Raw genomic sequence first — 14,663 nt, 5'->3', positions numbered from 1 at the left:
GTTAAAATACGTTACTTTAATTATTACTATGAATATAATACTATGCCACAGGAAAAAAACAACATTTTAAAACAAAAAAACCAAAGGGGATTTTATCAATATTCATTAATTTTGAACAGAAAGGCTTAAAGTAACTATTAAATGAGTTCCACTTCTTCAGATTAGATCTCTGAAATCATTACTCAGAGCAAATTAGGCCTATTGTACCTAAACTTGTGCATACACAAGTAAAGCCAAGCAGTATACAATGAATGTAAGGAAGTTGTGACACTGAGCACCAGATTTTATTTAGCTCAAGTAATGACTCATTTGGTTATCAGTAACAAAGTCGATTCTGTAAGAACTTGTACTGAAACGTTTCCATTTCAGCCAACCAGACACTGTCTCTAAACCATAGAGAAGCTATACAACTTTTAAAAGACAGGCATTAGTCTCCTAACTTGGAAGCTCTACATAGATATTATGACTATACTTTAAAATTCATTGTGTTTATTTTAAACAGCACCTGAAACAACTTTCTTTGTTCCATTTTCACTGTGTGTACAAACACCAACACACTGTTTTCTATTATAAGAAACAGCATTTATTGAAAATGGCACCTGGATTATTACAGTTTTTCTATACTCAAAATTGGAAATAAATTGCATTATCTCTGAAATTGCTGTATGGAATAGTAGTTTAAAGTAAATGTTTTCCAATAAGGCCCTGTGTGGCCTGAAAATTTTCCAATGCAATCCCACCACAAATGCATGGTTAAAAAGTAGGCTGCTTGTTTTAATCAATTTGCATTTGACCTGAGTTCAAAAGAACACTCACTCTCCACAAATATAAAGAAAACAAAGGGAATTCATCTGAGAGATGAAGAATAATTTCATCAAGGTTCTTCAGAAATTTGATTTTTTCTTCTCCTCCATAGTCTGAGCTTGAAATGTTACTTTCTTCTGCCTCATTTTGAAGAAGTTGTTCCAGAATCATGCACAAAAGAAACATATTCTCATATTGGGTGATGTCATACACAGACTGGACCTGGGAATAAAAAAAAATCACTACATAAGTAGAGTGTTAAAACATTTCTGCAGCCTAACATGTCAGATGACAGTTCAAGGAATACTGTTAAAATTTGCAGTATTATTCATGCAATCAGGACACCTATACATTCAGTATAATTACTTCTAAAAAATGTTTTTCTTTTTGTGGTAACAGTCAAACAACTAACACTTCATCGCACTACCAAACGAAAAGTCAACATAACCTCCTCTTCATGAGAGACTTTGCTTTACCTAATTATCCATAGGCTGTGACATACCATAGTGATGTACAGAAAAACTACAATAACAGCTTTGTTTGTTTGGCATATAATTGGAATCGGTGGATTTTTGTTTTCTGAGAAATAAAATAACAAGCAAAAAAGAATTTTTTACTCCTCAAGATAAATACTCATTTATTCAAGTGACACCTCCAGAAAGCAAATTGAAAGTCCCAATTCTCAATCTCAATAGAAAATGCACAGGCCAGTTCCAGCCACTTAAAGTGGAATATTCAGTTTGTCAAGCTTTCAAAGATGCAAAAGTGTTATCAGTGATTTACTGAATTTCTAGGAAATAGATGATTCTAAAGTCCTACAAAGTCTGCTCCTAAGACTTTCAGTGTAGGGGTCATCTGACCAAACACAGGCATCAACAAGCTGAGATAGTCATCCTTTGCACATATTTCAACTGATGGAGGGAAGCAAGGGGGGGCACACAGCTGTCTGATGTAGTTGTCTATTGCCATTTCACATGCTCCAGGGTAGCAGATGTAAGCCAGGAGGAGTACCTTAGGTGTGCTGTTAGATGTCTGAGTTTTTGCAACGGAGTAGTTTCCAGGGTCTTTCAGCAAGTAATTCATCCCACTCTAAACTAGAACCACAGATATACCATGTCCTGCAACTCTTTACAGTGAAAAAGTGTGACTGTACCCAGGAAAAATGACTATGTAGAAACATAAATGGAAGTTCTATGTTCTTAGCTCCCATAATTTAGAAATTAAAAAGCAAAAAATCTTTGTTCGACTCTCAAGTGTTGGCCCTGAAGATCCACTGCTTTTACATAATTTGCCTTTCTAAAACGTAAAAATGTTTTAGAAAGGCGAATTATGTCACTTCACTTACTCCCATAACCTCAGGCTCTTCCAAGGAGTTAAGCAATTGTGTTACTTTCAGTGGGTTTAAAAGGTGCAACTAATTGCAGCTTAGTAAACTATCTGATTATGGATAATAGAATTCACAAGTTAACTAATTAGCTACCTCTACAAATATTACTGCATTAAAAGAAAATTGTTTAATCGCACAGAACTGACATTGAAGAGAAAGGATAAGTATGATGGCAAGGAGAAAGTATTTTTTTTTTAGATAATTGCTTTTCTGGAGACAAATGCACTTTGAAATATTGCATCATATAACCAAGGGGGAAAAATCAGTCTAGAACATTTTCTGGCTCAAGGCTTATTATTAACCTTTCCAATCCATTTAATAATCTGAACAAAATGTGTCTCTGATTCTTTTGTTAGATGTCTTCTGTTGCACTGATTGATGCAATTACAACCAATACAAATTTATGTGCATAACTGGCAAAGGGATGCCTTTATTGTTCCCTAATGGTGCAGAGTCAGATAATAGGCCTATTAATCTTGCCCAACAGGGTGTGTGAGTAGGTAGCTGTGCTCGTATATGTACATATCAGAAAGTTCAGAGGGTGTGTCTCATATATATATATATATATGTGTATATATGTATATATAAATGCTGCTATTCCAGAACATATTGATACCAACTTTAGGTAACTTTAACACTAACTCTGTTTTTCAGAATCAATTTTAAGATTATCCCTCCTACAAATCAGACAGGAAAGCAATATGTATTTTGGATACTATACTTTATGAGATCAGTCCTCATCAATTTTGCCTCACCAAGTACTTGGAAATGTGTTTTGTAGCAATAATAAGCAGTTTTCATGTACCTTTGTTTCTAATTTACCTTTTGAAACAATTTTCTTATTATGATTTCTTAATACAAATAAATATTTTAGAGTTAAATAATTTTAAAAAATTATTTATATAAAACTGAGCTTTACATAAGATGGAAGCAAGGATTACAAGGATCTCCTAGCTAGATCTGATATCTGCTAATTGGAATTAGTTGTATTTACATCACCAAGTTCAGAATGCAAGAAGCATCAAAATGTTTGGTTGAAATTAGGTCTCCAAGCTTCTTCTACATTTTACAGTGAGAACCTGGAAATGGACACTTTTGGGCTACATAATTTGAAAGCAGGGAAGAAGTTCTCTTACCTGTCTTCAATATAATGCTATCACAGTCAGTACTAATATGTTAAAAGGTACTGCTGTGTTCCAGGTCCCTGACCCTTTATTATACTTCCTCTCTAAAAAAGAACAGATCAGGTGGCCCCAGATCAAATTCCAAGCTGCTGCTTGGATTTGGAGGCCTGGTAAACAGATTAGGAAACAGATTCCTAATTGTACTTACAATATTTTTGGTTTTTTTGTCTTGTTTATGCACATTTATATAATTTATCTAAATGCCATTAGTAGCAGCCATATAAAACAAGATAAGAAATCGAAGGAATTCTCTACAATTCTTAAGCCAAGTCATCAGCCACAAGTCATATTTCCAGTGACACAGTCTGTTGGAATTTTCACATGCAGAAGGCTGATGACACTTTCTGAGTAGAGTAAAAGTAAGTTTTATTCCTTTTACATCTCAAAGGATGTACAGAACAGACAATACTTTACCAGTGCAAACAAAAATTAGATGACAGAGAGTATGTTCATGGCAACTGCTTCCATGTAGCTCAGATGCTTATGTAGAAGTGTCAGCAACACCTGTATGCCCTCTGGAATATAGAAGGAATGGCACTCACTTGGGAAAACTTCTTTTTTTGATTTAGAATAGAAGATTTAAATGCTGAAACTTCTGACAAAATGAAAACAATTAAAATTAATTTCGAAGCACCATTATGCTTGATTACAGACAAAAAGCTTCCCTCCTGTTCTATCTATAATTTAGTTAACATCTGTTTAGGCTTTTGAAATCCCATATCAATACCAATATATGTTTTAACAAGTAATTCTACACAACAAAATGCTACATAAAACACTGACATACCAGTACAAACTTGAATCAAACTGGAAAGATAAGTGTTTATTTAGAAAGTCATAAAATTTACACTTCTAGATAGTTATTTTAGCAAAAAAGTATTCTGCCCAGAGCTCCCCAATCCATCCTCTCCTTATAGTTTTGCTTCTTGTAGTTTTTTTACTTGCAAATTTTGCCTCTTCCATTTCTTGGCAAACCTTTACTATTCAGCAGGGATATAACTTTTCATGCTTGCAAAGTGTCTTTCCTATGTTTCAAGAAATTCTAAGTTAAATTTCACTGAAACATCGTGTCAAAAGGTACTATTTCTCCTCTTTTACATGCATGTTTTTCAGAGAAGCATAAAGAGAAGACCAAAATACACAACAAGAACTGCCACAGCTTGGCTTGTTTTGTCTTCCAATGGAAGCACAGGCAGCAGGAATTGCAGCAGCATTAGCTTCTGGGCTATTAGTTAAGGAGCATGAAGAATAGATCAGAATCAAATCTGCCATCTAGCCATTCCCGGGAAAAATCCCCCATGGCCTGTCTGTCCCCTCCTCAGGCAAGAAAGTGTAGCCAAAGCTCCCAGAAATTTTCCAGAGAAGTTAGAATCAAAGAGCATACCTTCCTCCTGACATAGCCCATACCAACAAACACCATCTCAGCAAAAAATCCCAGGGCCCCTTTTCTTCCTTGAAGGTGGCTACTACAGGCAAGTACACATGCAGACTGAATACTGGGCAAGAAAATTAAAATTCATGGGCCAGGATGCCGCAGAGCAAGTGGAGGCTGATGACCCACAGGAACATAGGACTTTCCCAAAGCATTGGATAATGTTTGAAGAGAAGCAAGCCTATTAGAAAATGTCTGAACTTGACTTATGTGTTATTAGAGATACACAATTCTGGGTGGGCTGTTTAATAGACAACTACCAACCCTTTTTTTTGCTGTTAGTTCATTCTATTTGCTGCCTTGGCTTTCTGGTGGTAAGAGGGCATGCTCCATCTAGAACTAAGAGGAAGGTGACTGAGACTAAAGAAAAAAGAAATTGATGTACTAAACGCAGTCACTGATGCTCACATAAATGAAAAAAAATATTTTTGTGCTCACTGTGCCTGCATATAGGAGGGAGACTAAAATGGTTTTCTGCATTTTAACACTACAGTTTTAGTGAGTATATAATTATAACTACAAGTTCCTAAATGGAGCAATATTTGACAGCATAACCTTTTAAGAAAAATGTTTCTAAATCAGCATAATGAAAAACAAAAAAAAAGTGACTGACTGGCAACTCTATGCACAAATGGTCACCATTTGGTAAATTTTGTGTTTATGAAGGAAATGTTGAAAACCTAAGTTTTCAGTAGAATCAACAGTCTTTTACTCTACTCATCCAGTCAAGGTCAGAGGTTAATGAAAATATGTTTCAAGAATCACTGAATTGTTTCCTCAAGTCAATACATTCTCATTTTACAAATAAAGAATATAAATTTTCACAGGGAATTCTGTTCTTGACCCTTTAATTTTCCTTTGAGAAATCCCTATCCAAATTACTTATTGCTGTGTTCAAGTGCTAAATACAACAGAAATATTTTTCAGGGTACAGTTAAGAACATTTGGATACTAGGCCATTTATTTCAAAACAAGACAGAAATCCTCTTAACTAGATGTGCTGCAAACATATAAAAAACCTCTGTTTGATCATTAAAATTTACAAACCCAATAATATCCCCAGTATACAAAAACACAGTAAGATAAAAGAGATTATCTATAATTGTTTTTTAGTGTTTAAATAACATGCAGATATGCATCTCTAAAATATTTAAGGCAGGCATGCATAACAGTCTTTACTAGAAATCTTTTTGTTCTGTTTCTAATACTACTGTGTTAAGGCAAAGGGTAATTACAAATTGTCATGATGCAGGGTTCAGTTTTTAGCTGATTAGCATGTCTCTCTAGCAGCGTTTTGTTTTGTGATTTGAAACGCCTGCTTCCTGAACAACCCTCCAATAATCATAATCCTCACAACCAGGTCAATTATTCACCTGCCAAGTATGTTCAAACTGATATATGAACTCTTTCAGTATCTTAAGCAAAATTCCCATCATGTAAAATTCCTCATTTAAATTTATACTCTCACAGCCCAAATTTTCAAAATATTTTCATCTTTTATTCAATAGGTTCTGAAATTCTATTTTTTTCTTTATTCATGCAAAGCATCACTTTATTCTGAAGTAGATCCCTAAGTTTCAACTATTCTGCTTGTAGATCAAGATCAAATGTGACTGTGGGAAGTGTCAAGGAATTACCAACATTTTTAACAGCTAAATTCCAGAAGAGAGGCTATCAGCTAAAATCTTGGAACAATTTAATCTACAGCATGTGCAGTGACTAGTCCTGAGTAAGTGCCAGCAACACTTTAGAAGGCCCAGACAGCCTCATGCTAGAGAGGTTTCATAAGCAACAGTAAGAATTTTGCAAAAATAGTATCTGTCCAAATATAATTATTTGGCATACCCTGGAAAATACTTTTGATAGGATTTAAAGTGTTTGTTCTCCTTGCTATCTCCCAAGAGGAAGATACTTATCCCTGAGGCATCTGTGCATTGTGCCTCCTCCACATATCACTTAGCAGGGTCATCTATTACTAGCCTTTAGTGTGACACACTGAATTATGTGAAATTCCCAAGACATCATAAGCAATATTATTCTTATCTAGTAATACAATTCCCACAACATATTGTGAAAAATTAAATATGTCAGCAGCAGAGCACTGACGTTTCCATTTCAGAGTAAGAATCACAACTGCCTTGCAAGTAACATAACAAAGATACAGAAAGCTTTAAAACCCAAATTCTAATCCCTTTTATCCTATTAAAGAAAGCTAAAATATAAGTCACAAAGCTATCTCATCTGGAGAGAGCAGCCAAAAAGTATCAATCTCTGAACCTGCTTAGGATAATGGGAATTTATAATCACATTTTATTCCAATCTACAAGGCATATATTTCATATCTGACTTCTCACATGTATTCTAAATTTATAAAAATTATTTTTTCACAAGTTGAAGCATGTGAAATATGTTGGGTTTTTTTTCAGAAAAGAATCTGAAATAAAGATTGTAAATATATCTATTATAGCGTGGGTCCTTCCAAATCAAATGAGCTACTTATTTCCAACTTGAAGATGAAGTCATAGATGAGACAATCCGATGTAAAGTCTCTATCAGGAGAAAGCAATCAACAAAACAATCTAATAAAATTACTCAGTTTTGAACACTTCAGGATTAGAGAAAGGGCTTTTTTGTGGTTTGTATTTCTGGAGGACTTGCCTATTTACAAGTATACATGAAATAACCATATAATTAATATAACAGATGCTGTTTGTTTACATAAGAAATTAAGTTCTTGTCCTGCGAGAAGTGTTGCAAGTACAGCAAGGCCAGTGATCTAAGCAAGTTCTGAAAATAAAAATCATATAAAAAACCATTTTTATAGGTAAAAGGACACTAAGGTAATAAGATTAAGTTTTGACTAATAGCATTAATAAAAATTCCTCAATTAAAATCACATCAGAAAACAATGGATTGCTGAAAAATATAGCTATCTTAGTTTCAAAATATTTGATAGTTTACCTATTTTAGAAAATGCACAAGAAGCTCTGAATTTAAGTAGCAATCAATTTGCACTGCAAGGTACACATTTATTTGTACTGGATCATAATTCACTGATTTTTGAAAAGAAGCTTTTCAACATGCTTTTCATCTCATGCAGCTTTCTTTTTTTTTTCTGAAAGCATGATAACTTTGCCTCCCATAGACCTTAACTTCCTAAAATTATCTCTTCCAATGCTAGGGATGGAAAGAATCAACTGAACCTAGCAAGTGGCAGATGTCTGGTCCAACAACAAACCAAAGCAGAGGGCTGTCACAGAATGTGCCCTTAAATTGCTTGCCACAGGACACTGTGAAAGCTGAAAGCTTGTACAGGGTGAAAGAAAAGTAAGCAGTTGTATGACAGTGAAATCCACGGATACATGTGTAAAAAGAATCAATCACTCTTCACCTGGAAAAGCACAAATAGTTTGGGAGAATGATCTTGAAAACATCTCCGACCTCCCCATAACATTTATTGTAAGCACTGCCAGAGGCAGAATAGCCATTTCCACGTTTTTCTATCTCTCAGTTTAATTTACTGCCACACCCCTCTACCAATGGTAAGTTACTTCAGAGAAGAAAATCTTCCCTTTTTGAGTTTGCAGTTCTGGTATCTTACAACCAGTGGCTCTCCATGCATCATTTTCAATGAGATCAGTCCTTGCTCCAAAGACAGAGACAGAATCCACCACTCCAGGTTCAAAATCACAAAGAAAAAAAGCCCAAGAATGACCAAAACTAGGTGGTTTCAGACTAACTGAGAACAAAGCTTGATGCTTGTATTTATCTGCTGCAAAAGAAAACAGAAAATCCCTGAAAAAACAAGACAAAACAAAACACTTAAGAAGGAGCAAGAGGAGTGATTCTAGGCAGTGCCCTGTGTGAGGAAAAGGACAAATCTGCTTGGAACACAAGCGTAATGTTTGTAAGAAAAAGAAGTGACATCTGCTTTCTTAATCCCTTTCATCCAAGGGATCAAAGTCTCTGTATACTTTTAATAGAGAAAAAATGATACTGCTAAAGAAGACAGGTTTCCTTCTAATTATGTAGTTATTTTTCCTCTTCCATAATTAGAGGCATATTATTCTATTACTGTTCAAGGCAATATTTAACTTAATATTAAACCAACCTTTTATTTAGGAAGAAATGTTTTGCTATGTTTTGCTATCTATTTAGCTTTCCTCTTGTTTTATAAAAAAAAAAATCTTGTATTTATTGTATAGATAAAAAGTCTTTTGGAAAGTGTTAGTATTTCACATATATACATAATGTTTTCCCAAACTATTTTCCTAAAATGGATTAATGCTTCCGTTAGATATAAATGAAACAAGACCACAATGGTTTTTCAGTGATTCTACCACCTGTCTTAAACACCACTTTCCACTACAATTATGTCACCAAATCCCATAACAACCTCTGAATTTTCAAAGAACACCACGAGAGAACAACATGAGAACAACTAACAACAAAGAAAAAAACAAAGAACAACATGAGAGTCTTCCAAACTTTAACTGCAAAACTCAAGAGACATGGGAGACATGGAAGACACAAGAAATATAATTTCATAAAAATGTGACAGTTTTGCCAAGCAGTGCTATTTTTCTTATTTATCAGATTTAAACTATGTGGAATATGTATGTAGAATTAACCTTGAGTGGGTTAATCAAATTTAGCAACATGAAAATATTGCTTATTCAGCTTAAAAATGTCATGAAATCGTGAGAACACCACAGTGTATCTAAAAGTTTGCATACATGTATCAAAACTTAATTTTGGAAGGAATTAGACCTTTTGACTAAAAACATAAAAGAGAAAATGGAACAGATTGCTACCTACAATCTTTTCAGGCTTCACAGAAACCAGATGGGTATGACTATACGGAAATATTGTTTTGCTTTCAGATTTTACTTTTCCATTAATTATCTGGTAGACTCTTCTGGAAAGATCCAAAATGAGAAGTTGTCTAGACAACTTCACTTTTTAAAATTTGTTTGTTTGTTTCAGCTGTTTTAGCAGCACAGTAGTGCAAAAAGACAGGTTTTAAGAGCTGCAGAGCAGCAGTTTAGAATGTGTGAGTGTCATGGTGCTGGAAAGCAGTGATATGCAGTTCAAGATTGGCCCTCTAAAGTTCAGCATGCCAGCAGTAATTCTAAAGACAGTTACACTTAGGTATCCTTTTGAAACTGAAAATCTTCTGTAACTTGTGTGAAAATTGCAGCATCCTGATGGAACACAAAAAGCAGAGTAAACTTGAAATGGATTAAATTCTAAATTGACTGCCAACTAGTTTTTCTAGCTTTGAAAGAGAAAATATAAGAAATATACAGGAAGGATTATGTACAGGAAAATGCTTATAATTCTAAAATTTATGATATCAGGTGAAACAAATAATGAAAGAATTACTGAATTCTGTGCTCTGAGTATTACTATACAGTGAAATTTACTAAGTTATTCCAAGTCCAAGGGCTTCCGTATCATAAAACCAGAATAGTTTGGCTCCTATTTGAAGTAGTCTGGGGAAAGTTGACTGCTATGCACGTCAGTTTCTACATGGCAGATCTGTCACCTGGATGATTCTGTAAATCTCAAATATGTAAGCTGACAAGGGTACAACTGGCCTTAACTAAAGGAAAATGTCTTCAGGAGAGCAGAGTCAAGCCAAAATTTGGATGTTCAACACCACTATGTTCAGTGAGCACAGAGCTGTTTATAGCAGACCTCATTCCTTGTGCTAGGATACTATCAAAGGAATCTGGGAAAGCAAGGGCTTGAAATGACTTAGAGGAAAGCTAAAGAAAATTCAGGAAGATTTACATATGACAACAGAAGCATGTGATTTTTCGCTCTTGTATAATTTCTTATTCCAAAGCTTCAGCACAGCTCAGTAAAACTACCTAGAACTGAAAAGTAGTGGCAAACTACAGACTTTTTTATTCTTCACAGAACCTGTTTGAAGGATAATGTTCTGAGATTGAATTGGATACATTAGAGCTGAATACCCTAGCAAAAATACAGATGATTTTATCAAATGGCTTTGCTAAGGCAAATATTTAAGGAAAAAAAAAAGCTAAAAATGAGCAGAAGTGCACTCTTTTGCTCTGAGTCACCCAAAAGGAGGCTATTGCAACCAAACTACAGAGATATTATAGAAATTTAAAGCAATTAAATTTGAATCAGAAGCATTAATTCAAGAAAAAATCACAACCACAGAAAAATCAACCCAACTGGAGCTCAAAGTACATTCAAAGTCAAAATGCAACTGAACAAAGCCCAGTGAAACAAGATTTGAAAAACCTACAAGATAGTTTTTTTAAATGACTGAGATGTTTGGTGGATCTGTTACAGAAAGCTGACATAAATGTATCTGCAGGGGCCCATATGGGTCCCTAATAACAGTTAGTAAGCTAAAGTTCCCAGAAACACATTTTCATTCATTGAATGTGGTATGACAGCTGCATAAAAGAAATGTCCAGAATAACACCAGAGAATAATATAAACAATGGCAACAAAAGAATGGCATGTCAGGAATTCCACTGGAAGTCAAGAACATACTTGCACTTGTTGGAACTGAATATTACAATGGCTCAGGTTGGAAGGGACCTGAAGATAATCCAGTTCTAGTTTTTTGTAAAAAAAGGAGTTGAAGAGTGGAAAATGAACAAATATTCAAACTGAAAAAAAAAAATACAAATCTGTTTATATTTACTACAAAACCATGGATGTTTTGAAGGAGAATGGACTAGCAGAATGATTACTGTGTTACTCCACCAGCTGCTTCTATGGAAAACAGAGTTTAAAAATGCAATTAGGATATGGTATTTACCTGAACAATTTCAAGGTTTAATAGAGTTTCAAGAAAGTTACAGAAAACTTTCCAAATTTCCACCACCATTAAGACAGCACATGACCTTTTGTGTAAAACAGCAAATAGCATCATCCTACTGCAATTAAGATAACCTACATTCAGTCAAGATTCTCAGAGAGGACTCTGGTGTTTCTGCAGCTGCCAGCACACTTGTCAGTGTGCATCAGAATACAATGCTAGATATAGCATGGTATTTATTAAAAAAAATTGGCCTGAAAAGATTAGAAAAAAATTCACATTTCAGAGGATGACTAGCCTTTCAAAAAGGTAGCTAAGCTTCAGTTTGGGACAGGTTTGTTTTTCGTTTAAAATAAATGATCTAGAACAAGAAATAAAGCATGTTTCTAACTGTGGAGCAGATGTAAGAATTCAAAACACCTCTACATTATTTTATGTACCACATTATTTACAATCAGGTAATAATTACCAGTAGGCAACATATACAAGAATTTAGCAAAGCTTTTTAAGAACCTTTAGGAACACAATTCTTTCATCTTTGCAGTAAATTTAATGCAATTTAACATAATTGCTTAATTCATCAAGCAAGATTTAAATCACTGTGAAAGATATTAAAAGATCATATTAACAAATCATACTAAACACACAGGCCACCTCGCTCTCCAAAATTATTTCATATGACTGCAGGAATATATTAACAAAAACAAGACAGAAAATCTTTAGAGACTGACTCATTGAAAGAGGAGAGAAGAAACAAAAGTAAATGCTATCAGAATTGAGGTACATAGATCATGTTTGGTATGTTGTAACTGACTCCTACCAAATTTCTAGTTTTCAGAAGGTTTGGACTATCTGGCATAGCAATTGTAACATTACAAATGACTGAAAGACATAAGCTGCAGTATAAAGAAACACTCCTATTTTAATGCTCAAACTTGTTTTATTAAAAAAGTCACCATTCTTGTGCTTATGCTTATGTGGAGAATATGTATGCACAGGGAAAACTTCTGGGATAATACAGCAATTTGCAGAGTGAACAAATAAGAAAGAGAATACTGCTACATTTTTATGGCTCTAAGGTAGCCATGCAATATATTCTTTCAAGATTGCCTAATGACAGTGAATTAGCCAATAGGGAACTCATGCTCTGCCTGTTTCTGCTACCAAATTTTACTCATTTAAATTGAATTTAGTTTCTTCTATGCCATATGGGCACATAGTCATTTATTTAGTAAAGGTTTTAAGCTTTCCAGTCTGAAATGCAAAAATTTCTCATTTGGTTTTGTCCCAGTTCCACCTCTCTTCCTCAGTACTCTGTATTTTATATTCCATACTAGAGAGGGAGGAGATAGGATTATCACCAGATAGAACTATGGCTCATTAACTGTTCTTTTTGGTTCTCAATCCTCTGAACACTAAGAATTTAAAGACTGACTTTCTTCATCCTAAAGGGTTAATTTTCCTTCCACCTACTGTTCCCTCAGTGGGATCTTAGTCTAGTGTTCAGCAAAGTGAACATTGAACCATTACTACTCTGTCTGTTACTTCACTTTCTCATGAAACTTTTGTTCCAAATACTTCTGTCCCCAAGCGATACAGAATTTAGCAACAAGAAGGAAATCCATTCTGGGGATTTTTTTTCCAACCCAATTTTTGAATGCCTGAGATTGTATCAGAGTTATCAATTCAAAAACTCATGTCTGATGAAGGAACTTAGTGTTACACTAATCTTAATTTTCTTAATTTTAATTTCTCTTAATTTTAATTCCACTGTCTTTTGGGAAAAAAAAAAAGGGGCAAAAATCTTGGCTGAAGAACCTTCTTTCCATTTACAGGAACTTGCACTTGTTTTTAGTATCAGAAGAAAACTTAATCTGTTGTGAAAGTTCTTCATGAGCATCATTCCTTGAAAGAGGCAAAGTTAACAGCAGTTCCAGGTAACAATATGGAAAATGAAATGGAACCACTTCTGACTGTGATAACACAAATGTACACACAAAGATATAGAGTAAATGCAATTCTTAAAAGAAGGGATTATAGTCAAAATTGGAAAAAGTAATAAATAATAAGAGGAACGTATTAGGCCTCTTTGGTCTCCAACAATGTGAGGGTAGGTATCTAATAAAACTTTTCTCAGATTAGGCTGTTGTGTGGGTGATGCTAACACCATCATTTCAGTGGACCCAACTCTGGCTGTACATGTGGAACAGTGAAGAAGTATAGCCCCACTAAGTACAATCCACAGAACTGGATTCCTCTGAAAAGTAATTGTCATTAAGGCAAAGGATCTTAATATGGTTCTAAAATCTTCAGTGAAAAGAAACACCTCATCTACTCTATCATTTGAAAGAATTAAGTTACCTACAGGTAGATGACCATAGGGAAAGGCATTTTTCTAGGTAAGCATAGAGACTCAAACTTGAAGGTACTCCTTATGAACACTGTACAGCACCTGTCTTGACAGGGAATATCAACACAAACACTGCTGCCTATAACATCCATAGGATGAATGAATAAACATTGGAAGAAAAACTCTAGAAGACATAACAAAAACATTGGTGAGGGAGAGCAGTTTAAACAGAACTTTAAATTTGCATAAATACCTTAATAACTAGCTAGAGAAGCTCATGATGCAAATCAGTTCTTTCCAATTCCAAAGTCATGCTTCTGGTCTTATGCCTAGAACTTAACTTTTATTCACATTTATATTCCACTTGTTCCCATGCAGCCACAGAAATATCAAAAAACCTCCTTCACCCAAATGAAATGAGAAGTAAACCAACCTATGTTGATTTTTCTGGTTTTAGCTGGTTGGTTGGTTTGGGGTTTTTTGTTGGTTTTGCTTTTTTTTAGTTTAATTTATCTATTAATTACACAGGTTGAAATTGGAGATTTTAATGACTTTACCAGATTTAAAATAGCCTTGTTAACAGAGAGATATTTTGGCCAACATCTGATGACAAAGGAAGCATTCTAGACATGGATGTACAGTGATCTTTTGATCAAACCAGAATGAATGGCAGGCTGAAAGACTTTCAGGATCAACCTGGG

The 14,663-nt window shown here is 34.5% G+C and overlaps 1 protein-coding gene across 1 annotated transcript in view; it reads right to left on the bottom strand.

Moving 5' to 3' along the window:
- Positions 1-558: 558 nt before the first annotated feature.
- The window catches only part of MEI4 (meiotic double-stranded break formation protein 4), a 143,984-nt gene continuing 129,879 nt past the window's right edge, over positions 559-14,663 (bottom strand). The window contains exon 8 of the mRNA XM_056486948.1: positions 559-1,026. Within this exon, the coding sequence (XP_056342923.1) occupies positions 775-1,026 (252 nt within the window). The 3' untranslated portion in view covers positions 559-774. The remainder of the gene's footprint in view (positions 1,027-14,663) is intronic.

This window comes from Oenanthe melanoleuca, chromosome 3 (assembly GCF_029582105.1).
Source record: "Oenanthe melanoleuca isolate GR-GAL-2019-014 chromosome 3, OMel1.0, whole genome shotgun sequence".
Taxonomy (NCBI): Eukaryota; Metazoa; Chordata; class Aves; order Passeriformes; family Muscicapidae; genus Oenanthe; species Oenanthe melanoleuca.
This window is presented reverse-complemented; position numbering and strand designations above follow the sequence as displayed.